Source organism: Pogoniulus pusillus, chromosome 13 (assembly GCF_015220805.1).
Source record: "Pogoniulus pusillus isolate bPogPus1 chromosome 13, bPogPus1.pri, whole genome shotgun sequence".
NCBI classification, from domain to species: domain Eukaryota; kingdom Metazoa; phylum Chordata; class Aves; order Piciformes; family Lybiidae; genus Pogoniulus; species Pogoniulus pusillus.
Genome location: NC_087276.1, coordinates 11,823,404 through 11,849,953, shown reverse-complemented (window position 1 = coordinate 11,849,953; position 26,550 = coordinate 11,823,404). Strand labels below are relative to the sequence as shown.

Below are 26,550 nucleotides of genomic sequence, written 5' to 3'. Positions count from 1 at the left end.
TGTGTGGAAAAGCACTGCTTTACTGCTTTGAAAGCAGGATAAATCATTCAGGAACAGCAAATAAGCTGTGCAAAGGCTCATTAGGTGGGAAGGTAACCACAGTATTGCCATAAACAAAAACTTCTTTTCGTGTATCCACAGTTTGCAGCTGAGACTTTAATTTGTGAGCCTTGTCTTTAAAACATTAAAAATAGAGAACTGAATTATACCAACCACATCCAAGCCTGCTTTCACAGCCTTTAATGCCACCTGGATTGGTTCCATTAGCCACACATCTTTTACAATCTTGGGTAAAAAGGCCTGGATTTTCTTCATGTACTCTTCTGTCTTCTCTTGCCAAACTTCATCCAGTGGCTTTAGGGTTACATCATAGTAGGCATCTTTCAAAGTTGCTAACGGCTCTGAAGCAAACACATTACATGAAACAAACTTTAGCTCATGTTACGCATGAGTGTTTTTTTCCCCATAGCTTCCAGAAAGTGAGGGAGTGACATAGAACAGGAAAAGGCAGCTTTGTTTTTATGGCAGTTAGGCACATTTCACAGCTGTCTGGGTGGACTCAGGAAAAGCTGAGAGAGGCATTTCTCTGTAACCCTGATCCCTCGTACACCTGACATAAATACATGGCTGTTTTCCAAAAGGGAGGTAAGGAATGCTTTGCAGTGTGCCACCATCAGAGCTGTGCACCTCAGCCTGCACCTGCTGAAGGAATAAGTCATAACTGATTTCAAACAAAGTATATCAACTAAACGTCCATGTTGAGTGGAAAGAGTCTAAAGGTGACCCCAAGTGAGGATTTAAGCTTGAGAACTGAAAGGTCTCTCACCTCATTTCAGCTGACCACACTGCTCAGTGGTTTCAGTATGGGCCATAGTCCAGCTGAACAGTGGATTAGTGGCTATTTACTGGATAGACTTGGACAAAACAGATCAAGTGAAATCAAATTAGTTCAAGCATTCAAAACTCAAGGATGGATATGAACAGCCCTTTGGGAGGAAATGCTTGCCAGGGAACTGTTGGCAGAAATGCTTCAGCTTAGGAACTAAGGCTTTATTCTCATCAGATTGAACCCAGACTCCTCTGTCCAAGAGAATGCCTCTTCAGTGATTTCATTAGGAAGGTGTCACATTGAGGTTACTTAGAGCTTATTGCATCAAGGCTCCCACTCTGTATACTGGGAGCTGAGGTCAGCACTTTTTGCTAGATCAAAATAGAAACAGTTGTGCTATTCAGCATCTTTTATACTCTGTTTTGCACTACACTGACATTGTCTTTATTCTCCTTGCTTTGCATGGTTTTGCTTACTTTGCAATTCATTCTGCATTTGCTGGACAATGTCTTGAATTTTATCCAGGTAAAGCGGGAGCTTGCTTCTCAGTATCTGCCTGATTCCACTTTGCTTCCACACCTGGGCAACAGCTCTACCCACACTGTGGAGGAGTCCTGTTACCTTCTGTAAGGCTATTGAAGGCCAGCCAGCTGCTTCAGACAGAAAATCAACTTGCTGCACCTACAGTGGTTCCCCAAAAAGAAGAAATATCAAAATACATAGTAATCACAAACCAAGCTTTGACTTCATTCCAAAGCAGTTCTGAACTCCTTGGTGCTGGTGCAGAGCTATAGGATGTTAACCCTGGAACATGCTTTTGGTGTATGTGTGAATTGCAGGTTAGCATAAGATTAACCATGTAAATGCCTGCATGCAATACAATGCTTTGAATTAACATGGCATGAAATTTCATGGTGCTTTTGCAGATAATGCACAGATACTTACTGATCTCCTGAATCTCCACATATATCCCTCAAACTTCTTCATCTTCTCCATCAGATTGACTTTCAGAAGGCTCCCAATCTCATTAAGCTTGTGCTGTGAGAAGATGAATAAAACCCTTGGATTTATGATTTAGAATGATCTCCCTTTTCTCAGGGGAAATTCTGTGTTCTTCTGGGGTTAGAAATGGGAGCAGAAGAGCCTACGGGTGAAGAATTTCTCTTCCAAGCAGAGTCTGAACCCTACTGGCAGTAAAAGCACTTTCAGGAATTCAGCTCTTAGTTGAGTAACTGATGTGCTGAGCAATCTTGGCACAATAATTGCTGCTCTCTACCCTTTTCAGGGTACACCTTTAGGAACTGTCTCCTCTTTTCTATGGTTTTTTTTAGGTATGGCTCTCCTTTTTTGTTCTCAACACATCTTCTGACACCAAAGTGTAAAATACTGTTATTATTAGTTTAAAAATTGCAAAATTCTCCCTTTTGCCTGGTTCCTCACCATGTTTCATGCATATGAGGTGGGGGGACATGGAAATCACACTGCAGTTAACTGCCACTGAAGACTCACCTCAGCCTTAATAACTGGATCCCCACATCCATGAGCTAGAAAACTCAAGCTTCCATTAACAGCCGATAGAGTAATTTGTGCCACATTTTCTTGCCTTTCACCGTTGATGTTGAAATAGGTGTTAATGGCAGCCATCTGTTGCCCATCTGTACAAGCACTGACTTCCATTCCTTCTTCCAAATCCCCTGAGAGAATGAAAAAGAGAGAGCTTCATTTACAGAAATGGCACTGACAGACATTGTTTCAAAGCCATTTTTAATTACTTAGGTGATTAATCACTGTCTGAGTGCATTAAGTGTTTGTGGGGAAAAAGCCTGGAGATATACAGGAAACAATTAGATCAGTGCCACTGCTTGATTTCTCTCCTGTGGCTTGTGAACGATTAACCAATATAGGTTTGCTACTGCAAAGAAAGCACAGGATTGTGTTAATCTAAGTAATTCAGTCACAGTGACCTACAGGCTGTTTTCTGTCAGTCACAACAAAAAGCACTTGCAGTGGGTCTCATTCCACCTAACTTCAGTCATCTAACATTAAGGCACAGCCCTGTTTCCTCAGTCAGTCAGAGCTGCAGAGAATGATTTCGTACATGTCTCAGCATTGGGCAGAATCGGCCTATGGAGGTGCTTCGCTCTTCCCTTCATTGAAATAAGGAACACAACTTTGGCTAAATAAAGGTGAAATGAATCCTGTCTCTGATCACCATCTGATTATAATTCTTCCCTAGGTAGTAACCACACAAACGTCTCCTGAACTGTCTCTATATAACAAAAAGATGAAGCTTAAAACTTGTTATCTCAAAGACCATAGCTTGAATTGCCAGAGAAATAGCTTGGCACTAGGGAGACACAGCCTTTTACCCTGCCTCTTCATATGGAGTACCTTAAGTCAGAAGGGACCCATAAAGATCCTCACTTTCCCTGATCCTTGCAGAAGTACCTAAAACTAAACCATATGTGTAAAAGCATTGTCCGTGAAGGTACGTACCTTTCAAGTACCCCATGTAGTACTGAACACACTCCTTTCCTTTAGAAGCAGATACTTTTACTTTCTCCTCCTGATCAATAATCCCCTCCAGCAGGATTTGGCTCTGAACAGATGTGGAAGTAGCAGCTCCTATCAGGCCTAGCCAAATATCTTCAAAAGCTTTTAACTGCAGCCATAAAGGAAAAATATTTATTCAAAGCCACCACGCAGAATGAATGAGTGCTCAGAGATGATGCTCAAATATCAGTGCTTCCCACAGTAGACATCTTCCAGTGCCTGTTCACTACACAGGAGTGACAAGCATTAGGATGATTGACTCAAGAGCTGAATGACTGGATAGCACAGGGCTTGTCCACAGAATTTTACTGGTAGCAACAGAAGAAATATACACTAACAGTTCCCTGTGGGGCCACTGCTTTCTGTCATTTATTCAAAAACAAAAAACATAGAAAGCCAAGGTAGAACAGCTGGTACTTCTCTTATCTCCCTTTCTAAAGAGAGAGGGGAAAATAATTCAGCATTTGTCTTAGCCTGTTACTAATAGAATCATCAGGTTCACCTTATTCAGTTTACAGAACATTAAGAGCAAATGCAAAAGAGGGGAAGAGGAAAGGGGAGAGATTTGCCTCAGGACGATCAACATAGTCACTGCTCTGTCTTACAAAGGCAGTTTCTTTTTTCTGCTGAATGATACTTTGCATGAGTCTCATATTTTCTTTCTCTCTTTTGCTTCTCTTTTTCTTGATATTGCTTTTTTGTTTTGGTCGGTTGCTTGCTTGGGTTTTTCTTTTTGCTATGGTGCAAAAAGCCCTGCCTCACCAAGCAGCCAGTCCTATCTATTTCAGCCGACATACGATCACTGTGTCTGTCACTGAGAGCTCTGCAGATAACTCATGTTGGTGCCTTCCTTTCCCTCTTGCTCATATCGCATGCATATTCGATAAGTGCTCCTTGGAAAACTGAACTAAAGTAACCAGTAGTACCTCAGGCTGCCTGCACTTGCCTGCTGCTTCAGTCACTGGCTGCAACTGTCAAGTTTGGACGGCAGATGGCAATAGACTTTTACAAACGAAAACCCAGACTCCAGTGCCACCAAAATAAAATAGACTCGCCTCAATTTCCAGAATATAGTTCTTCGAATCAGCAGTGCTCCGATTTCTTAAGGATATCCCAAATAACCCCTTGTCTCTCCCACGATCAGCAAGGTGGAATCTGCCCTCCGATTGCAAAATGATGTCATCTTTGTTGAGCTGATGTTTTCCAGAGAAAACAATTACCTGAGTATGAACAAAAGGGGTGTTAAAAGCTAACTCCTACAAGGAAGCAGGCTCTGCCTAGAGTAGTAAGAGGTTGTACGTTAGCGTCTCATGAAATTACACAAGGAAGTGATGAACTAAACTTGGGAGTTCCACAAGCTCTTTTTGACAGCATGTCTTACCTCATTACATCTGTGCCAAAACAAACCATGTTCTGTGATTACAGCCTCAGGTGAGATAAACAGCCAGAATATAACTATATTTTATTAAAACAGGCCTATTTTTGGGTCTTACGCCCCTCAACTACTCTAGCTAGGCATTCTGACACATGCCTTTGAAGAAAAAGATCCAAAAGAATGCAAAGGCACTTGATTTTGAAATGACACACATACACTGGCTTGTTTTAATACATCTTGGTCTTGGAAGCAGCTTTCACTAGCATCAAAATTTGGTTGCTGTTTCCCATTGCTAATAGGGTGTGCGTGCTCTGACTGTATACAAGGAAGCCAAATGAGATATATTTTCGCCACTGGGAACTGGGAAGAGACTACATTTCCTATAAGATTTACGTTTTGGGGTTGTTGTGAATGTCTATAGGCAACTCTGGGGTCAGTTGTGCACCTAAGGTCAATCATGGATGGGTCTTTGGTTTATGTGTGTAATAGAAAAGTAAATGGCTATGTATGGTGCACTGAGGTTCAGAAATCCATTACTACCAGCAGGGGAAAGAAAGCACTTTTATATCTCATTAGTTTTGTTTTTGATCACTTATGAGACTGGTTTGATACTGTGAGAAAGAAGAAATTAAAAGACCTTTGAGAGAGGAATAGGAAAGAAAGAACATGGAAGAAAGACAACTGTAACAGGACCTCAGGAATACACTGCAGTGGCAAACACAACCTTTCTGCCTCTCATCAAAAGACACTGCTTATTTAGAGTTCCTCCAGTTACAGAAGTACAGCAATTCCCAGTAAAAGTTACAGCTGAAGAAAACTGACTCTCCAAACCAGGAGTTACACTGAAAGAGAAGTAGGTTCACTTTGTTTATGTCATACTCACATTTGGAAGGTCACAGAACTCAAAACCCATCTGATAGTCCAGCCAAGATGAGTAGTTTGTTTCTATTTTACCCAGAATCTTCTGTTTGGTGCATGAGGTCAGGAAAATATTTTCCAAAACAGCTTCTAACTGAAATTTATCAGGATACAAGAATCGATTTATCTGCAATGAATCAAAAAACAGAACAAGACTTCAGAGTCTCAGACACACTTCTATGCCCTCTCATTCCAGCTCTCCACCTTGTCCTCTCCTCATGCTGGTTTTATTCCAGTACCTTCAGTATTTCAATCTAATACTTCTTAAAGTTAACTTGACAATCGCTAAAACCGTAGCTTGAGGTCACTTGACAGTGCTCTGGCTTTATTAGCACAGGATGGTCCACATCCTACAGAATTAATATGGTAGTAAATTTATAGCACAAGCGAGGTCTCTAGTTTGTAAGAGCTTTTTTTCCCCTTAATTATGTTACATTTATCTTTCTTCCTATGCACAGAAATATGTAAAAAGTAAAACAAAATAATGGTATTTCACAGGAAGTGGTACTCTACAGAAGCCTTCTTAAAATCCACTCAAACTTGAATATAAAAATCAAATAAATTCCCATCTGCTAAAAACAGCTCCCATAAAACCGGTGAATTAACAGACACATTCTTACCTCATATGTTAAATTGTGTTTGAATTTTTTATTATCCCAGTTCAGATCTAGGTATTCCTTAAACAGCGCTGATCTTTGCTCTAGAGACCCACAAGCATGCAGCTGTTCCATGCCGAATACTCTCTGAAGCTGGAAAAAAGGGGAAAAAAACCACTAATATATGTATTAGTAATTGCCTAAGTTGTGTTAGTATGTACTAAAGAAGTATATTTCCTGGGCAAAAATGCCCCTGTGAGAACATCTGAATAGTCTACAATCATAACACATTGCTTCAACCTCTACCATGAACTTCTGGGGTCGATGACTCTGTCCTGCTGGAAAGCTGTGTCCCAAAAACAAATACATCTGGCAACATGAAGCACAACCCTTCTGACATTTTTCCTTTTTCTCTTCTGAGACATGAAAAGGTTGGCTTCAAGTAAAACGTTTTTTTATAATAGCAAATACTACACTGGTCTGCAAAGACTCATACCTGACCTGAGGAGACTATCATACAGCCACTCCAGGCAGTGACATTCATCTTTGATTTATCCTCCAGGGTCAGTCGGATGTGAGCAGGCTGCCCTCCATTCCCTGTGAGCTGCAGCTGAAATCGGAAGATAAGATTCTGTCCAGTGAAGCCCGAGGGTGACCGAGCAGAATGATCTCCACCCAGTGGAGAAAGAAGAGAACACAATGAAAATTGCGAATAACTCCACGAGGCTAGGGGGCTCAGGGCCTTAGACAAGCACATAGGGAAATTGTACTGTTGCAACTGAGGCAACAGGAATCTTTCTGTTATCTTTACTGGAAGCTGCACTGGGTCTATCACTCAGAGCAACAAGTGATACCACTGGAATAATGACAGTGCAAGAGAATGTATGCCTTGGAACATGACTATAGGACATGTTTAGTGAAAACAACCTGTGGCACCACTCAGAGTTGAACAGAGCACTACAGAGTTTATGATTGAGCAGAAAGTCTTAGCCTCATGCAAGAGGGAAGAGTTGTATGTGTATGATCAGAAGTTACAACAGGCCAATAGGTGACTAAGAGGTAAGACCTGGGGCAAATGGGGCTGCACATAAGCAGCAGGGAAAGATGGTATGTAACAGATTCCAAAATAAAGAAGGAGCTCTGTTCTCCTTCATTTTGCCTTCTGGGACATCCTGCCCATACGTCACGGAATTCTGAATCGAGAGCCTAGGGAGCTGGGTTGCAGCAGCACCAGTCTTACCACCATGACAGTGTGGTTCCCGCTGGGGATGCCTACCTTAAGAAGGTGAGTCCCTGCCAGCTCTGTGATCTACGCATCTCAGGAGTTTTGCTGGTCAGTTGGATAGGGCAAGTAAAACCTGCTCTTTGATCAATAGAGTTACTTGGTGTTCTGTATCATATACCTTTCTATGGTTTTAGTATTTGAGCTATAATAAAGTGTTGAAACTATACCCACAGGGGATATGTTCCATGGTCCCCAAAGAACCCACTGGAACACCTCAGCAATCAGAGTTGTCCTGGCCAACATGATGCATCTTCAAACACAAAGTACTTTATATCTTTGATCCTGAAAGACGATTTGTGGAGTTCTTTTTCCTCACATATGCTCTGCATGTTCACCTCACAATTTTATTTTAGTCTTTCTAGTCTCACACAATTAACTGTGCTATTTCCTATACAGTCCAAAACCTGCAGTTTCCTCTACATGGGTATCAAAGGGTTTCTAGTTGGTTTTGGGATTTGTCCATCCCTTTGTGGACAAATTTTGCCTCACTTTCATTGCTTGGCATCTCTGACCAGGCATTTAATTACTGTGGATTTCTGACTTCTACTATCCAAAATGGGTCAATGCTAAAATTGCAATACAGATATTGTCAGCTGGCAACAGCTATGCTTAGAAAAGGAATCAGTGCTGTTGGTTGGGACACATGGAGATTAACAGCACTTGGTGCTCTTGACATTTTTTGGGGATGATAGCTGGTCTTGGAGATGAAAGGTGCACTAAAAGTAAATACATCATTATAGCTTTGTATTTTGTAGTGCTTTCTGCATGACCTCACCTGCTGGTTGTACTTTCTGCCTCTTCTTTCTGACAGAGAATGGACCTCCAGTTGCTTCAAAGTGTAATTAAATGGGTGGGCAACAGTGGCTCTGTAGTTCACACGATCTCTTCCAAGCTTCAGAGAAGAGGACACTGATATCTGGATCCATATCAAAAGATGTAAAATAAACTTGTGAAATAAAACACCTCACATACTGACTTCAGACATACACCCAGTAAGGTTTTCCTGTACCTTTTCCTCAGACAATTATGTGGGTAATGAAGTCCTCCCTGAAGTAGCAAAGTATTGCTTGAATGAGGATGTTCTTACTACTTGCATCTCCTACATGGCACAGCTCAAAGTAAAAGTATCCTCTGTATTTTACTGAAACCATGAACCATGCTGAAGTTTGATGAGACTTAGGTTTGTTTTATCTTGGAATACTGTAGACCCCACTGCCAGAGTGCAGGGATGCAACTTGCACAGTCGAGGTGCAATGACAACTATTTGGAGAACCAGGAACTAAATTCTGTGATGCTACTGGTAGCAAAATATTTTTGTGGCAACCTAAATAGTGGTGGTATTTAAACAGTTGTGGTAATTCAAGTAGTTGTACAGAAATAAATTGTACACAAATTTTTTAAGTAAATTTTGTTGCCTTTTGCAGGCACATGTGTTTCTATATGGTAACATATTTTACACATTGTCTTTTTTCTTTCTCTTCATTGCCTTTGGTTAAGCAGTGGGGTTATCGCAAAGAAAAAAAATGCTACAGCCTGAAAATGCTTCCAACAAGTGCCTCAGGTGCTCATCACTAGTCATCATGGCCTTTTATACATCCAAGGAGGAGTACAGATTGCTTCCTACTTGACTTCTCTGGCTTGCTTAATGCCTATTTTAATAGAAGAGGGGAAAAATAACAACAAAAGAGCTACTTGATATTCTTGTCCTGAGATGTATTTGTTCTGGGCTGCTGTACCTGGTCTTTCTCATTCCACGTGACAGTAAGATCGTCTCGGTGACTGCGTGATGAGTGTTTCACATATAAGTTGACCCTGGCATGCCACGGGAAAGGGATGGAAAGAGGATGGAAAAGTTCCACTACAAGGAGAAAAAAGCAAGTAAGTTTTCCCTATCACAGATCATGACTGTTCATTTTCTGACAGCTACACCCAAAGCAGGTTCCAGCAAGAACAGCCTGGAAAGTTATCTCTATGAAGCTGAGCTGACCTTGCACTTGAAGGGAACAGCTTACAACTCTCAGACAAGTAAGTGCAGTTATTTTCTCTATTTCCAGTCCAGCATAGCTCCAGCATAAGGGTTTAGCACTTCAAGCCAGTGGCCAACATGACCAGTGCTCCCTGCCATACCCAGTGCAGCAGAGTAACAGTTTACTAAAACTGCTGAAAAAGCCTTAGAAATGGGTGGCAAGAAAAAAAAAAAATCTAAGACAAAAACATACGAAGGAGGAGGAAAACAGAAAAAATACCCCAACCTTCAAATGAAATGTTTACACTCTCCAAATTCAAAAGGCTACTTGGGCAACAATCAGAACACTTATCTGTTGGATGTATCTCTTTATACCTTTGTGCAGTGACTGAAGGACAAATACTAGATGTGGGCCTCAGAAGGCCTGAACTGAAACCATTTGAATGTGTTCTGAAATAATATTTTTACAGTTATTTTATAGTCTGCTACCAATGTTGGTAAAGGACTTGAGAAACTTACCCTGAATGTCATGACTTCCAGGCAACTTTGGGAAGAGTCCAGTGTAAGAGCCTGTTACCTTCACCTCTTTGCCATCCCACAGAGTGATGTGCTTCAGCATACGTGTTCTGTTGCCTTTTTGATAAACTGTCATTAAAACGAGCTGCCCTGGAAGACCTAACTGAAAATATAAGAGGGGAAACATACTAAATCACTAGTTCTCAGAAAAGTTAGGAACCTGAGTGTGTCATTTTCATACTGGGAAGTCCTGTGGAATCTACCTTCAGAAATGTGTTTATAAAAGATCTAGTAGAATGACACCCTAAAGCCACTGCTTTTGTATAAGTAGCTATTCATTTCTACTTGGCTTCACTTCTACATTAAGTCATGTTCTTACATAACGGAACATACACGAACAGCTCAGTATCTCCTTTACAACAGACTTAGCTTATCTTTTATCTCAGTGAATAGCCCTTACAACATCAAGAGCCCCACTATTACGAAGTAAATCCAGCAGGCAGCACCAACAGTAACATCTATCTGTGACAGCTTTTCTTCCTTATTTAGAAGAAATACATGGTATCTGCATAATACCAAAATTAGTCAGTTTGTAATCTACTGTTTTTCCTCATTTCCTGCATTTCCCGTAAATATACTCTGTTTATAGGAGCAAACAAAACTAAACAACAATTTAAACTGCTAATCTACAGTCAAATGTTGGCTTTCACTACAGGAGAACACAGGCAAAACACCTCATAGCAACTGGAGTTGAATTTGGCAGCCAGCATTCTGGATGTCATACTCTAGAAAGAGGAAAGCCATAGGTGCCTTTTGCCATGCAAGTTGATGATACGAACCTGGGACACGGTCTGTATTATTTCAATGGCACTAGTGTAGCTGCTTCCACTGAAAGTGAGCTCTGCTGTAACACTGAAATCACTTTTTTCTGTCCTCAGGTAGAGTTTGCCTTTTGCTTCGCTCATATCATAATTTACCTTTCCATGTTCCCATGAAATTAAAAAATGAAAAACAACATTAAAGAAAGAGAGAAAGAAAATCTGAATTATCATGCCTGCACTTTCACACAGTACATGACAGTCCTCAGGACCTAAGAGAGCTCTGTTTACATCATCGAAGGCACAGCTATGACATAACAAGACCTGAGTAACACACATCAGACATGGGGTTTTATGCAAGCAGGAGTAACTGTGCTGCATTTGACTGACAAATAATCCTGTTCATCCTCCTTGCTCATGGTTGCTGTGGTGTATTTCTGCACTGCAAGCAGCCAGTCCCCAGAACTGCTTTCTGCCAAGTCTCTTTTCTTTGCAAGCCAAAATAATTAAAAGGAGCTTACAAGAGTAAATCCTTTCCAGTAAGCAGGGATTTTAGCATCTCTGAAAACATGAACGTTCTCAAAACTAAAAAGGTCAGAGATGCTAGTCCAGAAATAATGCAGCTTGACTCCTAAAATGTTACACAAGTCTAATTTGTAGTGATGTATGGACAGATAACTTGCAGATAGTTACCTTAGAAGACATTTCTGCTGCACTGGGAAAGTACTGCAGAAAGCAGGGATGAGTCTGGAATGCTTTTATAGTCAACTCCTCACTAAAGGGAAGAAATGTACTTTTGTTCAACAAAGTTTCAGAAAGTCCACTCTCACTAACAGCACAGTTCATCTGAGTAATCTCTGAGCCTGCCACAGCTTTGAGACTTACAAATTGCAGCAGTGTCCACTGAACACTTTTCCAGGCCTTTGGCTAGAAACTTAGCAAATACCTGAAATATTCCAAGACTGAAAATATTACACCTCTTAAACAGACTTAAAAGCCTACAGTTTTGTTTATAAACTACATTAATTATCTCTGATAGACACTGATAATCGGACACTTTTGAAGTAAAAAATTATTCTAGTCTAGAATACTTTTACAAGACAGAAAAACAGAGAAACTAACTCAGCAGTTACAGCCATGCTGATACTAAGGAAACTGAGTGACTCTCCATATTTTCACAAAGTTCACCTGTACCAAAATGATTTATTAATACTGAAACAGTTGTCTGGCTCAGACCCAGAGTTTTCTGTATTACTGTACTGTCTGCTACTTTAATGTTGTGGGGGCATGGCCTAAGCTGTGAGGAGATCAATCTCTCTGCAGCCCTTGATAAACTTCCTGAGGTACACAGACTGTTTAGTGAGACTATTCACGTCATCTATTTTTTTACCATCACTTTGGTGACTAAACCAGTAACTTTTCCCATGGAATTAGAGTGCCCTAATGACATTTTACAGTGCTCAGAATGACCCTTTTACCCTTGCCAGTCTTTTTTCCTACTGATGGTAAAGGAGAAGTTTGTGTTTTGTTCGTAGCTCAGCCTCAGAGCGCCTTCAATTTCATTATCAGTCAGGACTTCTTGAATTGTTATCTGTTGGGAGGTAAAAACAAACAATCACACACCATAGCTTCTACCCAGCATTTCACCTGAAGTGAGCACAATCACAGAGTCACAGAGTGGTGGTGGGTGGATAGGACCTCTGGCGATCATCTAGTCCACTCCTCTGCTCAAAGCAGGTTCACCTAGAGCAGGTTGCAGAGGAACACCACCCCCTGATGGACTTACACCCATCTTGACTGAAGTTTGTCTTCCAAATAGGCCATGTAGATGCTTGTCCTGGTAGGGCATAAATCCTGCCAGGCCGGTTTAATCCTTGCTCTCCTCCTTCTGTTGTGGGTCCAGGAGTGGAGTCAGATGAGCAAACCGTAAGGGTTTGGCCCCAGGAAAGCCTTGAGGGCTAGGGGACTTAACACCACGTATCAGGTGTCTTGTGCTGCCCTCAATGTGCCTGTGTGGTCAAAGGAGGCACGAAGCTTTGAATTCATTGGCCAGAACAATGCTGCTAATGCCTACTGGCCAATTTGATTTTCAAAATGAACCATTTAAAGAAGGATGATTTAGAAAATTGCACCTTTCTGCATCAGCCTTTCTGCAGTCAGCACAGAGCCCTCCTGTTTAAGTACAGAACCTCTGGCTCTTTTCTATATCTCCTCCACATTTAATGCACTGTACAGAAATTGGTTTTTTTTTTGTCTTCTATGAAACAAAGGAAATTCCACAAATCTTTCACTCTGGAGTGTTTTGTTCCTCCCTAAGCTGCTATTTCATCCAAAACTTTACCCTGAAAGTGCGAAAGAGACCCTCTGGGAAAGAGGCACTGTCCCGGACACTTAAATATCAACATGTACTGTGTTTGGCAGTCTGTAAGAACAGTAATTTCTGAAGTCCCATGATTAGACTCATACTAAAGAACAGCCATCTCTGATTTTCTGATTTCTACTTTAGCATTCAGAGGCTAGAGCACATTTCACGAAAGATTAGAGGGGAAGAAGCAGGTGATAAGCAGGTGATATACCTAATAGCTTTTAATAAAATGTTGGTATTGAATACTCTCTTGCAACACTGACACTTAATATGCAGGTTTAATAGTGATATAACTTTTTTTTTTTTCAGAAAAGTCTCCCTTTAATCTTGTATCTTAGTTACATATCCTCTTATTTGAAAAGGTGGTGAAGGCTGACTTGTTCTATGAATTACCCTCCAAAAGTGAATGAGACTTTTCAACCAAGACTTCTTTTTCCCAAGGGATGAAAAAGCATAGCCTTTGTTGATCCTATCAAGTAGTTCAGAATACAAATCTATTTCTGTGTTTCCAACACTGAAACATTTTAGGTACTTGTACTACAAATGCTTTAACCAGGCCCAAGAATTCTCAAGGTATGAAGGACAGTATTCTACCAAAAAGTCCCTTCTACTTTAGTAAGCTGTATCAGCTAGGAAGTGACAGTAAATTAATGCCTTCCTGAAATGATTAATATTTCAGGTACCTGCTGAGTTCCCTTGGAAACAGACTTTTAGTTGTGCACTCACCTTAAGCATGGATTCAGATAAATTGGGCCAAGCCACCTCTCATCTGCACTTCTATAGACCAAGAGTAATTTCACTGAGGCCACTGGAATTGCTGCGGATTCATGTCAGTGTAACTCAAGTGACAATTCTAATCAAAGCACAACAGATCTGTGGTTTATTACCTTAAGAATAAAGGGAAGTCCCAGGTGATGGAGAAATAATACTGAATGCTTCACCTCTGCCATGACAAACATACCATATAGCTGAAAGCTTGTGTCAACATCCATAGTCACAATTATATCTTTGTTGTCATAGTGGATTTCACACATAGTCTTGATTTTATTATCTAAAAAGCACAAAACAGTGTCATTTTGAGGTGCTCCTTCTCAAGGAATATCAGTAGTGCCTGCACAAAAACAATCCAGCTAGCTCTGACTTAAGACATGCATTGTGACAAAATCATCCATTCAGGATGACAAGAGTTTTGGCTTGTAGTTGGAGGACAGTTTTTTCTGCTCTGTAACAAAGCCTTTTATTGACATTTGTGCAGCTGTCTTTGGGATCACCTTATTTTAACCAGGTGTTGTGCCACAAGAGATCTTTTTTGGAATTAAGAAATCAGTTGTAATGCAATTAGTAAGAGATGCAGCTGAAGGACAACTGTTTTAGTTACGTACAAGAAAAGGTCCCTTTTTAAGTACTACCAGCAAATGGTCAGTCTAATAAACTCACTGAGGTTAGAAGAGGCCTTTAAGATCAAGTCCAACCACTAAACAGAGTTGATGCTGATGTTCCAAATGTCCTCAAAGAGCCATTACACAACAGGAAACCTATAAGGAATGGCAGGTACCTACCTGATTTCTGTAAACTGAGCACCAAGTTGATTGCCTTGGGGTAGCCAGATGCCTGTAATGCCTCACTGCTATGTACACTCTGGCAAAAGATATCCACTCGGTGACCAACAAAATAGGAGTTTATTATGTATGTTATTGATGCTTCTCCAGCTGCAATGTGCACATATTTTTCTTGAGTGGTATTTCTTCCTTGAAAAACCACATCTATCTAAAAGCAACATGTAGATATATGTTCTTGAAACAGCAGTTAAATACTACTTAATGTTAAAACATAAAACAAGTGGAAGTGAAAGTTCTCTCTAGTCAATACTTATGTTAAAAAAAAAATCTATTTGGTTATAAAATAATTGTAGCCTTTCATTAAGTATCTGTGATTTTCTAGTATGAAATCCTTTCAGTTGAATGAATTTCAAACCACATCAGGCTTGTTTATATCAAATACTCATTAGGTTCTCTTTTACTTCACACAGACATGACTCTCTTTCTGTAAAGGACCTTTGATCCATGCACACTGCCAGTATTAACCAGATAATAGGTACTCCAGCACTTTTCAGAAAATAATACTTAAAGAGGTACTGCTTTAAGTATAAAGTCTTCTTAAAGGCCATAGGAGAAACACTGCTGCAACTATTCTCCTGTAGAGTTACAGTATCAACAACACACAGCACCAACACAGACCAGAACGCAATCACCTGGCACATAAAGCAGCCAATAATTTTTCAGTTTCAGTATAGTTCAGCTTTTAGTCATCCATAGTTTTTAAAGATCAGAAAATCTGTGTCTCTGCTGTACCTTACAAACCAATAGTTTTCATTCAAGACAAACAAACCAACCAACCAACCCAAACCTACTTGTAAAGAGGATGGGACTCTGGCCTGCAGCAGCCATGGCCAATTATGATGAAAATTCCCAGTTACGTTGGTACTTGCTTCAAACTCCTGGATTTGTCCTTCAACAACTGTTAGGTGAGCACCATAATGTACTTTCATACTAAAGCTCTTGATGGCTTTCAGGTTCAAGACGGTCTGCATGCAACACAGGTAAACTGTGAGAAGGCAGCCTTGTAAAAGGTAAAGCTGCTGCTAGTCAGGGTTCTTTCTTTGGTTCAGGCATTATTATCTACAGAGCATAGTTACAGATGTCCCTTCTATTTTGAAGTGCAGCATTTTAACACATTTTCCAGTGTGGCTAGGCCTTAATCCAATTCAACTAGTAACAGAATTAATAAAGAATAAGTATTGTGGTGTAGGCTTGTGCATCTTGGACCAAAAAAAAAACCAAACAAGCCAACAAAAAAAAAAAAGATGCCAGGTAATGAGAGTCTTCGGAATGCAACCAGTGACATTTCATCAGCAAAAGTACACTGAAGATCTACCAGACAGACCAGACACCCACCTGCTTCCGCAGTGCATGCTGCAAGCTTGGCTGTGGCTTGGACCATTCAAACACCAGGAGCCAACCTGATTTCTATGAAAAGTTCTGGTCCAGCAAGATGTTCTCCTAACCCCTCAAGAACAAACTGAGCTTCTGAACTCCCCTCCACTGTGAGCTTCAGGGGAGGAAATTGTATACAAAGACAGCAGGAGGGAGAGGGAGGAGGAAGAAAAATAAAATCAAAGCACCTTTACAAGAGAAGCAGGCAGTATGGCCCAGGTGTACCAGGACAACAACCGAATACAAGAAAATCTTATTCTACCAGGTAGCAATGTGCTTTTCCACCTTCACACTCCACCTAGCCAGGCAGCACCTTCCCCAGTTTCCTTTCACTTCTGATGTGTTCCGGAACTCCAGAGTACAGTCTGCGTGGCAAGAAAGTGACTGATCTGCTACCCATCCATTAGAGAGACATTTCTATTTGCCACCACCACACTTCTCAGCTTCATTTCTTCCCAGGTATTTCCAAGATAGTCCTTGTATGCACAGGTAGACTTCATGTCCCAGATGATTCGTTTTGCACAAAAAAATTACCATTCACATGGTCTGCAGTGCTCTTTTATGATGAATATCCCACCACACTTCAAATCACACATTGAAGGACAGAAGATAGTGTTTCTCTCTTTGGCAACTGAGTTAAAGGTTAAGGAAGGCCCAGCTTCAGTACAGTGGCTAAAGAAGCCATTATTTCTAGGCACCAGGCCTAGAAATAATTATGAGAAGGAAAACGAGGTAGTGTGACAGCTTAGACACCTTAACTCCAAAGGACAGAAAGTCAGATTGTGTATGAAAACGTTGAGAATAATCCTTCCCACTTGTACCACTTAAACCTACCTTGGGCTGTATTTTGTAGCAATTAGCTTTCTCTCCTGTCTAAACCTTGACTTTTAAGTGAAGCAGTATTATGAAGCAACTTTGAAATTCGTGCTATGATCTCATGCAAGATGGCATAACAGAACAGAAAACATATGAAGCTGCCCAAGTTAATTGAATGAGTAAAATTCTGAGCACCTTGACAGAGCAACAAAAATTCTACCCAAACAGTAAATGCACAAAGTCACATCTACACCCTCTGTTCTTTGCCACTTGAATTCCACAGCTGCTGCTTCCACCATGGCCTGATTGCAGACTGGACTCAGGTCTCCCCTGTCGCTGCCTTATAACTTACCTGCAACTCAATCCTATCTTTGATTTGCCAAGTCTTCAGTGCCTCTATGTTATGAATAAGTTTGTAGTTAAGAGACACAACATCCATATTCCAGACGAAGCCGAGTTCTTCTGTAATCTGTTCAGTCCAAATAAAATACCACAGAAGTTAACCAGCACATCTTTGACACTGAGACTGCTTAAATGAACTATAATTACTGTATAATTATTGTACTATAATTACTATATAATTATTGTACTAATTATACATTAAAATTATGAAAACTATTGAAAGTTTATAGTGGAAAAAAAAGTTATAATTCACATCTCTGTACTGTAATAGGGAATATTCTGCACCAAGTAAAGATACTTGGTAAGAAAGATTTGATAGGGTGCTGGTATCCATTTTTTTGCTAGAAGTGAGTGCACAAGAGCAGCTGAAAGACACTCTCTTTCTTTAACTACGGCCTGTAAAACCAAGCCAGTATTCTTGGAAGGGCCTCATGTACAGCACTTTCAGATGAAGAAACAGTATTTACTACATCAATTAGCATACTTTAACCTCTGCTTCACATCCTACTGACATGGAGAAGACACTTACTTGCTTGCTGTTCACACAGAGGTGAATCAGTCTTTTATAGAAGTGGCTGTTGTTTTCTGATACCACATCGACTAACGTTCTCAAAGGAATGCCGATGTCTGCAAATCCTTGAATGTTATGGGTGAGCACCACATCCAGCTCTTGTCTCTCCTGTTAATATTTCACAGCACATCTAGCAAAGCATGTGTGGAATCCAAAGCTTGCTCCAATATACAACTCAAACCAGAGACTGAGCAAATCTGTCCTACATTTAACGCTAATTAAACTCAATTGCATGTAACCTATATAAGTTACAGTGGGAAAGAGAAAAAAGTCAAACCTATGAGAGAGGGGGGAAAAAAACCCCACACATTCAGCCACGAGGCAAAAAGGTGTAAATGTTTCTCTCTGGTGGCAAAGAACTCCCACTGGATATTTGTTTTCCTTACAGCACAGAATTTACCAGTTATGGCAAGAAAGGGAATGATCTCAAGGAAGGATACTTCTGTGTACACTATCCTCCCTTGCAAGTGACGACAAGGGAACTCAGACTTGTAACCGTCAACAGGACAGCAACAGACCAATAGCCTTTCTTGTGTTGCTGTCATACAAATGAAAGCAGCAGCATCTCAGTTAATCACTGCCTATTATTTTGCAATGTAAATCACAATCTTTTTTCTTCTTGTGCAGTGCTGTATACTTTCATGGTGAATGAAGTGTTCTATTGGAGTACCTGCTGTATACCTAGAGTGGTATTTGCACGTCTTGTCATACCTGCCACATAGTGTAAGGCACACCAAATGTAAAACATAAACTCAATTAATATATGCAGACAAAAAGCATAACAAGGAAGCAACTCAGGAATTGCCACAGCCTGCATCCTATGATCCTATCCCTCTATTTTACTGCACATTAAAGGTACCAGGTTTTATTTTTATTATGGTATTTATTACAAAGCTTGACTTTTTGTTCCCATGAAAATAGTTTAAAGTATTTCACTCAATACTTTGTATAAGCAGGCTAACAGTCTGCAGGACACTTACCTCAGTGACTTTTAGTATAAAGAGTCCTTGGAATTTACTTTCATCAATAGTGATCAACATCTGTGAATCTAGGCTCACTTTATCCATCGAAATATACCCTGAACCATCAACTTTTAGTGGTGCTCCAAAATCCTGTACAAGTAGAAAAAATAAGTATTTTAAAACTTCACCACTTTCACACCCACAGCATTAGATAGCTGAAACCTTTTGTGACTGTAGTAGCTGCAAAGATCCTGGTTTAGATGTATAAATGAGAGAAGAGAAAAAAAAAATCCCTTCCAATACCTGAATTGTCTGGCAGTTGTTTTCCATAAACATTTTCCACTGAAGCTTATTTTCAGGGTGGAAGTCCCCCTTCATCTGAAGGTCACAAGCATCCAATTTCACTTCTATTCCAATATGGTACTTTAATTGTTTTTCTGCAGTGACAGACAATTTGTTTTCCCTGGGGATTTTCTTCAGTTGAGGGAGGTCATGCCTGAATAGAAATTCCAGTGTAATTTTTGGCTTGCACTCTGCTCTCACTTCAAGATGGGCAGTCTTGCCTTCTGTTTCAAGGAGACAGATAAGTTCTGCTTGGCACTTGTCTTTCTGAATAGATCCTGTGAGCCGTGACTGAGTTGGCATACTGAGATCCTGTCAAGATGTAAAGAAGTAAAATCTTTTGCATTATACATACTCTTGTGTGAGACAACAACTGCCAAACAAACCAGCCCACAAAACTAATAGGTCTGACAGACATTCTTGCATCTGGTTTTATAAGGATTGTTTTTTAATACTAAAATTACAAATTGGCTTTGTGCAACTGCTCCCTCACATTTTCTGACAGTGTTGATAAACACAGTGAAAATTATGTTTTGAATATATTAAGTGGTTTTCATTGTCTCTTCACTATGGGTAACACATGCTTTCTGTCCTTTTTGGCTTCATATTGCTACTTAGTAGTTGAAGCAGTTAGAATTAAAAAAAAAAAAAAAAAAGAGGCCTGTGAACACAGAAATAACCACAACAGTCATTCTATCTAATGCAGTTGGGGAGGTTAGATGAAAAAGACAGGGGAAATTTCACAACTTCTGTTTTGATTTAAAAAGACAGACCAGAGAATATATATGCTTTGAGGAACAGTTCAAACTAAAAATACACTTCAGCTTTAGAGGGCAGTCTTGGTCTGTGAAGGCAACAAGCAGCAAAGACGGAGCTCATCTTAGTCTACAGGGAGCACCTATGAACAGGATATATTAGACACTTTATTTTAACCTAATGCTGTAAGACAGAAGCATCTTTAGAGTGGCTTTCCAACATTCATGGTTATTTTAGCCAAAACTCTCTGTGCCCTATATCTGATCCTGAATCTCTTTTCAAAGCCTCCAAGAACTACCTGCAGAAGCTGACATTCTGTTTCTGCTTCCAGCGTCCATTCAGCTTTCTTCTGAATATATAAATCTCCTCTGGCCCTAAGTTTGCATTTGCCAGCCTGCAGTAATAAAATACCCTCAGTGGTGGAGTCTGTGGCTGCAGATAACAGGAGTGAGTTTTCAAAAGGTAGCCCAAGCTGGCTCAGCCAGTGAACCGAATGCCTGAGCATCCCTTGGAGTGTATATTCGTGTTTGCAGGAAGTATTTATCTGCACATCAACTGTTCTGCCATCACATTGGAGATTTATTAACAAGCCAGTGTCGCAGATGTTCTGTTGAAATGAGCCCCCAAAGGCTACAGAATGAGGCAGTCCCATCTTCTGCAACAGAAAGGAACATACAATTTAAAGCAAATAAGGCAAAGCAACCATCTTCCTAATTAGTTTCTCAGTAATAAGAAAGCATTTCTTCTTTCTAAACCAATATTCTTTTGAAAAGACATACACAAGTCACTTCTATTTCACAGAAAAATCTGTGAAACAGGAGTAAAAGAAAATAGAAATAAATGGCATGGGGAAAAAAAAAGAATCTTACCAATGGTGTTTTCATAACTACTGTAAAGTTTGCAATTCCAAAGAGAGCCTCCAACATTTCAAACAGGAGGAAATACTTTTCACTATATTGTAGAACAAAAGCTCATTGTAATAAAAAAAAAACTATTACCAAACAATTATTTTATGGCAACAGCAGTAACTTCTCCCATTGTATCACTCCAAAGACTTATCTTCAGATACACTTCTGCAAGTGTTGAGACTCTGCAGAACAACTTCAGCAAGAAAAACTGTCCATTTCCTAAATCATTACATTAGGAGCTATTTATCTGCGACTCTTGATCTGAAATACATGAACTATAACGTCATGCGGGAAATAATCCAAGCTTACCTCCAGAGTGTCACACTTGTTTGTAAAAGTAAGTACCCATTTTGTATCTGTTCCATTACTTGCTCGTCTCACTTCTCCATCAACTTTCAAACTGCAAAGCCCAAGGCCAACAGCAAGCATGCCCTCGTACTTGTCACTTCTCATGGCTGACACCTTCACTTGGATGTCTCTGGCAATTCCCAGAGACTGAAGCAAAGGCAAAGAATGCTGGAAATCAATTTCTAAATGCGGCTGGATGTTAGTGGTGGCATGGACTTGCAGGAAGGCAAACGTGTCACCAAAAGAAACACATCCAAAGAAGATGCCAGTAAAGTTGCTGATAAACATTGACCCATTCAGTGAAACTCTTGCCGGAGTCTGAAAAATCAAGCAAAATCATTATCAAGTTTGTTTTCCTGTCAGGCCATTCACTGGTTCTAAACACTTACATTACTCAATGAGAATAATTTGTCTACTACCTTGATACCTTTCTGTATTCATTCCATATATTTATAAATGCCTAAGCAAATGGAGAGATGGCCTAAAATCTTTATTTTAGAATTCCATAATAAAAAGGACAGAAAAAAAGCCCAACTCCACAACTGCATTCAAACAATTGCTAATACCAGAAAAATCAACTGCTGTTGCTTTTACTATCCCCCACTTCTGGTTTTAGCATAAGTAAATAGAGCTCTAGCACTGTGAGAATGTGTCCAGCTCCCCTCAGCAGTACCAAATGTTCATGTATATTGCACCCATGAGGGGAGAACTGAAATGTGTTTGCTTTTTATGTCATTAGAACGCACATGAGAATCAGACGGAGTCTGTGGTTATTATCTTTCCAGAGACAAACATAACCTTCTATAAAGTCATTCCCAGACGTTTTTTAATGCGTTTTTAAAATCTAACAGATTATAAAGTGTATCTCCAACAATTTGAGAGTCACAGGGACTTTCACAAATGGTTATCTAGAAAGAACAGAACTAAGAAGTAAACCATGCCAAATCTCAGCTTATACCTCCAATGCCCTCCTTGTCCAGTTTATTTTAGGTTAGCTGCTTAATAAAAATAACAAGACTATTTATATGAGTTCAGTTATAACTGGCAGGAGATATAGTTTGGAGATTTCAGCTAGAAACATTGCTATGACTCTCATTTTTTACCTGGTACACCTCTCTTATCTCCAGATACTGGTTTTCTGCTAGGTGCAAGCTCTTGCACTGAGCTCTGAAGCAGCACAACTTGATTGTTTGCTGTTGGACGCAGGGCTATCACCTTCAAAATACTGTACCTATTGGGCCCATAAACATATCTTACCTCTAATTCATACTCTGTGTTGATGCACAGACATGCACTAAAGATCAAATCTGTATCACCTGAATGACAATGGACTTGTACAGTTTTGGATTATCTGTTTGTGTAGGTGAATAAGGTGAAAATATCTGAAAGTGTGTGCAAAGTTTCCAGCTAACTCAAATCCACTGCTACATCTTTGACATCTTTCAGTACTTAGATCATCACTACTAGTGGTAGTTAAGACAGTATGTTGTTGACGTCAGAGTTTATAAATAAAATCAGTACCTTAAAATGATTAAATGTAATTACCCCATCACAAAGGCCAGAAAGTTGTTTATTAGCTGTTTCTCTGCTGCAAGCAACCTGTTGGTATTATCAACAAAGCACATTCAGAGCATGAAGAAAAGCTGAAAGGACTAAAATACAAAGGAACAGCCAAAAGGCTACTTTCAGGATAAAAAGCATGAAGACACAAAAACATTGGTTTAAGATCAAAAGTTAGAGATCTCATTAAAAAAGATAAACAGATGAGTGGATTTGAGGCTAAATCACGTCCTTGCATTATCGTGCCAAAATTTTATCAGCGTACACAAAGACAAATATCTGCAAACAGTAGGAAACCAGTACTTGCTGATGGAACTACTGTCAATACTGTGGCTGCAGATTTTGACAGGAGATAGTGGTATTACATATGTTTGGCACAGAAAATAGCACTGTCACAGACAGTGTTTGTAATGTCATCAGCTGCATCCCCCATTGCAGAGGTGAAGTCTTGGGGAAGTGCTGTTTGCTATATGAAAACTACTGCCATTAGTCACTACTCTGCTGTCAATACCTACTGCACCCACAAACTGCCATGTGATCCACTGCAAACCCTGCTTTAGCAAGATGGAAAAGCTGGGGCATCATGTTACCGTGTCCGGGCAAAACCCACTCCTGGCCCAGGACACATCTTGAAAACCAAACATGTTCTTTATTGATAAGTAAACAAATTTTAAGCTTTCTCTACTAGCCTTGTTTGACTAAAATCCCTTCTGAGCTGCTAGTTTGTTCTCAAGAAAAAGCTACATCAAATAGCTACACAGCAGAACTTCTGCTAACCTCTAATACATGTGGAACAGTGTCAAACAGTCCTCCCACGTCATGGTGAAGTGAAAGAGAAATTTCTGTAGCACTGCCAGTGGTTTTCTTCTCTATTTCACATTTGAGCTGTTCCATCTCTACTGTGGTTGTAATCCCTGCAGCAATTTTTTGGGTGAAATTCTATGCACAAAAGAAACCAAATCATGCAAAGAAACAAGTAACATCCAGCAACAACTGGAAAAGGCAGAGTTTGTTTCACTACGTTTAAACACCAGAGCCTATATCAGGGCTCTGGTAAAACAGAAGTGCAAGTTTATTAAAGTGGCTTTGTTTCAAATAGAGATTTTCCTGTTATGGTAGACCTTCTGCATGCTGTGTACCTGCAATTCCTACTGGTTTGAAAACATTCAGTACCCTAAAGGATTTAATGCATGCATGGCAAGGAGGGCAAAGAAGACTGTAAAAGTTTTTCCTCCTCACACCTGTGTGTCTCTTACCCAGCGCTGCGTGGCTGAACCCACCACAAATGTCAGTATCTTGGTGACTGGAGCCTTCCAGCATGTTGTAACTAGCAAAATATTTGAACCCTTTTATGTAAGGATCATTTGAAATGCAAAAGAGCTACCAAATTCTCACAGATCTATAGCAGAAATGCAGATAAAGAAGAGTGTGCCAAGTAACAGTGTACCAGGAAATGATTCATGACACTTCTGTGGGTAGAGATCTGCAAACAGAAAGCCACGCTAAACACTCTTCTGCTCTTTAGCAAACATCCAAAGGATGACAACAGAACTAGCTAAATCCAGTAGCAGATACACTGCAGTACCTAGGCTCACTGAAGCTTACCTGATGGCTACATACATCAGGCCTGTCTACTTCCCATTTACAGGGGAAAAATAAAATTGGACAAAATTCCTGTTTCTATGCAGCAATGCACTTTGCTTAAATGAGAACTGAATGTAGCACCTCATTTAGTCCAGATTTAGGTCCACAACTGCAGATGTCAGGCACAAAGCATAACAAAAAGCCAGAAACCATTTCTTTCACATAGTATTTTAGTACACATTCATCAGTATCTATGAAAAATGTAGGTCTCTTTGGAACAGTGCACAGGAATAAGCTACAGTTACTAGAATTTTTTGTGCCAGAAATTACATAAATGGCAGAACTCATCTTACCTCATAATAGCCAGCAGCTTCCACAATAAAAGGAATACCATGTTTCTTTATCTTTGAGATGTTGTGCTTTAAACTCACAGACAGCTGGGATTTAGGAGGCTCTGTGGAAAGTCTGTGACTTCCAAACACAGCAGTAATCCTTTCACTGCCACTCCGTACAGCTATTGTAATGGTGTGATTTCTTATGCTGCGGTCATATACGCCACTAAGAAAGCCATCCAAGGGTAATCCTACAGAGAGAGAAGGAAGGAAACTCAACACAATACTTCTGGGCTGTCCTTGTAAAACACAGAGAAGATGTATTGCAGATCAAGGCAAGCCTTTTGTTTTTTGTAAGAAAAGACAGGCTGTTTTAAAGTGCAATCATTCAGTTAGCTGCTCTTACTGGTATTTTTAGTAAGAAAGGACATTACACACCATATGAAAACCTCATTAAAAAAATACTGTTAAATTAAAATCTGGCATGAAATTTGGTAGTCAAGGATATTTTTTTTCTTAATAAAGGATATCTATCAATGGCTATTGTGTCCAATTCCAGTAATCAGCTGTTATAAAGTTTCAAAACAGATTTCTTCAGTCCAAAGTGCCACAGGTAATCTACCAATTCAAAATTATTTGTGGCTTCATCTTATGAAAACCTTTGGTTTTGCTTAGGAAATGATGCTTTGCATATTTTAATCTTCACTGTGATGTATTGACTGACTTTTGATTTTTCAATTCTGGTCCAAATCAAAACAGGCATAAAACTATGCTTAAAGGAACTGTTCAACAAGCAGGAATACAAATGTACAAGAGTGAGATCATCTAATCTAAAGTAGTTTATTATCCATTTCATTGTATTTTCTCAAGAATATTAAAAAGAATGTTTCTAAGACTAGATCACATTTTGTTCTGGTGTGAGCAAATGCAACTCATCTATTTCTACAGGTACGCACTCATTTACATAAATTCATCTTGCACCTTGTCATAGCACACCAAGTCAGAGTTTTCTTCCTACCTGCATTTTGTAAAAAGCTGACATTATGTGTGAAAGTCCCACTGACACTGCTGTGCCCAGGACTCATGATATTGGAAAAACCTAGAGAAAGGTCTTTTTCATCCACCTGGAAGCTAGCTAGTAGTCTTTTTATCTCTTTACTCAGCTCAAGGTGTCCTTTGAGTTTGGCCTCCATTGGCATTGCTTGACTGCCATTCTGAAACATAGCAAAAGTGATATTGTGTATGGTGGTATTCCCAAACACATTTCTGTTCCTCAGATGGAGTCCATACAGTGTTTTGTTGACCATCACAATGATGTTACCTGTAGCAGGCAGAAATGTTATTGTCAAGAGAGTCCTTTGGGAGAGAAATAACCACAATTTTAGAAGCAACATAAAAATTAATCATTAAGAAGCTTCCTTAGACAGCAGCATGCTTAGCAGCAAAAAGCACAATGTAGAACCCTACCATCATGACTGTTGGCTTTGCACTTCAGTAATCCATTCAGAGAAAGAAGATGAGGTATAGCTTTTAATCCATCAAATGTGTGCTGTACTCTCCCATTTAGGGACAAAAGAAAACCAACTTTCTGCTCCCTGGCTCCCATGAAATCCACATGAAGCCTATTTTCATCAAGCTTCATCTCAGAAGATATCAAAAGTCTAAAAAGACAGAGATAAAAACTGCTAGTAAGATCTCATGTTTAACTCTTGTCTGTCAAGACAAATCTTCTCTCACTCAAAGCAGCCTTAACGA

General features: G+C 39.8%; 1 protein-coding gene across 1 annotated transcript in view; it reads right to left on the bottom strand.

Annotated features, from left to right (window-relative positions):
* Window positions 1-26,550, bottom strand: part of LOC135180262 (uncharacterized) — a 79,784-nt gene that overhangs the window by 10,102 nt on the left and 43,132 nt on the right. Inside the window, exons 36-64 of the mRNA XM_064152637.1 lie at window positions 26,263-26,456; window positions 25,814-26,116; window positions 24,817-25,046; window positions 23,657-23,818; window positions 22,841-22,918; window positions 21,281-21,637; window positions 20,362-20,718; window positions 19,269-19,619; window positions 18,984-19,115; window positions 17,962-18,111; window positions 17,383-17,499; window positions 15,628-15,805; window positions 14,781-14,984; window positions 14,109-14,272; window positions 12,335-12,447; window positions 11,500-11,631; window positions 10,878-11,259; window positions 10,042-10,201; window positions 9,293-9,414; window positions 8,332-8,472; window positions 6,768-6,881; window positions 6,296-6,424; window positions 5,641-5,802; window positions 4,438-4,602; window positions 3,326-3,491; window positions 2,339-2,523; window positions 1,775-1,867; window positions 1,306-1,510; window positions 214-401 (exon numbers count right to left, since the gene is read on the bottom strand). Of these exons, the coding sequence (XP_064008707.1) occupies window positions 214-401; window positions 1,306-1,510; window positions 1,775-1,867; window positions 2,339-2,523; window positions 3,326-3,491; window positions 4,438-4,602; window positions 5,641-5,802; window positions 6,296-6,424; window positions 6,768-6,881; window positions 8,332-8,472; window positions 9,293-9,414; window positions 10,042-10,201; window positions 10,878-11,259; window positions 11,500-11,631; window positions 12,335-12,447; window positions 14,109-14,272; window positions 14,781-14,984; window positions 15,628-15,805; window positions 17,383-17,499; window positions 17,962-18,111; window positions 18,984-19,115; window positions 19,269-19,619; window positions 20,362-20,718; window positions 21,281-21,637; window positions 22,841-22,918; window positions 23,657-23,818; window positions 24,817-25,046; window positions 25,814-26,116; window positions 26,263-26,456 (5,434 nt within the window). The remainder of the gene's footprint in view (window positions 1-213; window positions 402-1,305; window positions 1,511-1,774; window positions 1,868-2,338; window positions 2,524-3,325; window positions 3,492-4,437; window positions 4,603-5,640; window positions 5,803-6,295; window positions 6,425-6,767; window positions 6,882-8,331; window positions 8,473-9,292; window positions 9,415-10,041; window positions 10,202-10,877; window positions 11,260-11,499; window positions 11,632-12,334; window positions 12,448-14,108; window positions 14,273-14,780; window positions 14,985-15,627; window positions 15,806-17,382; window positions 17,500-17,961; window positions 18,112-18,983; window positions 19,116-19,268; window positions 19,620-20,361; window positions 20,719-21,280; window positions 21,638-22,840; window positions 22,919-23,656; window positions 23,819-24,816; window positions 25,047-25,813; window positions 26,117-26,262; window positions 26,457-26,550) is intronic.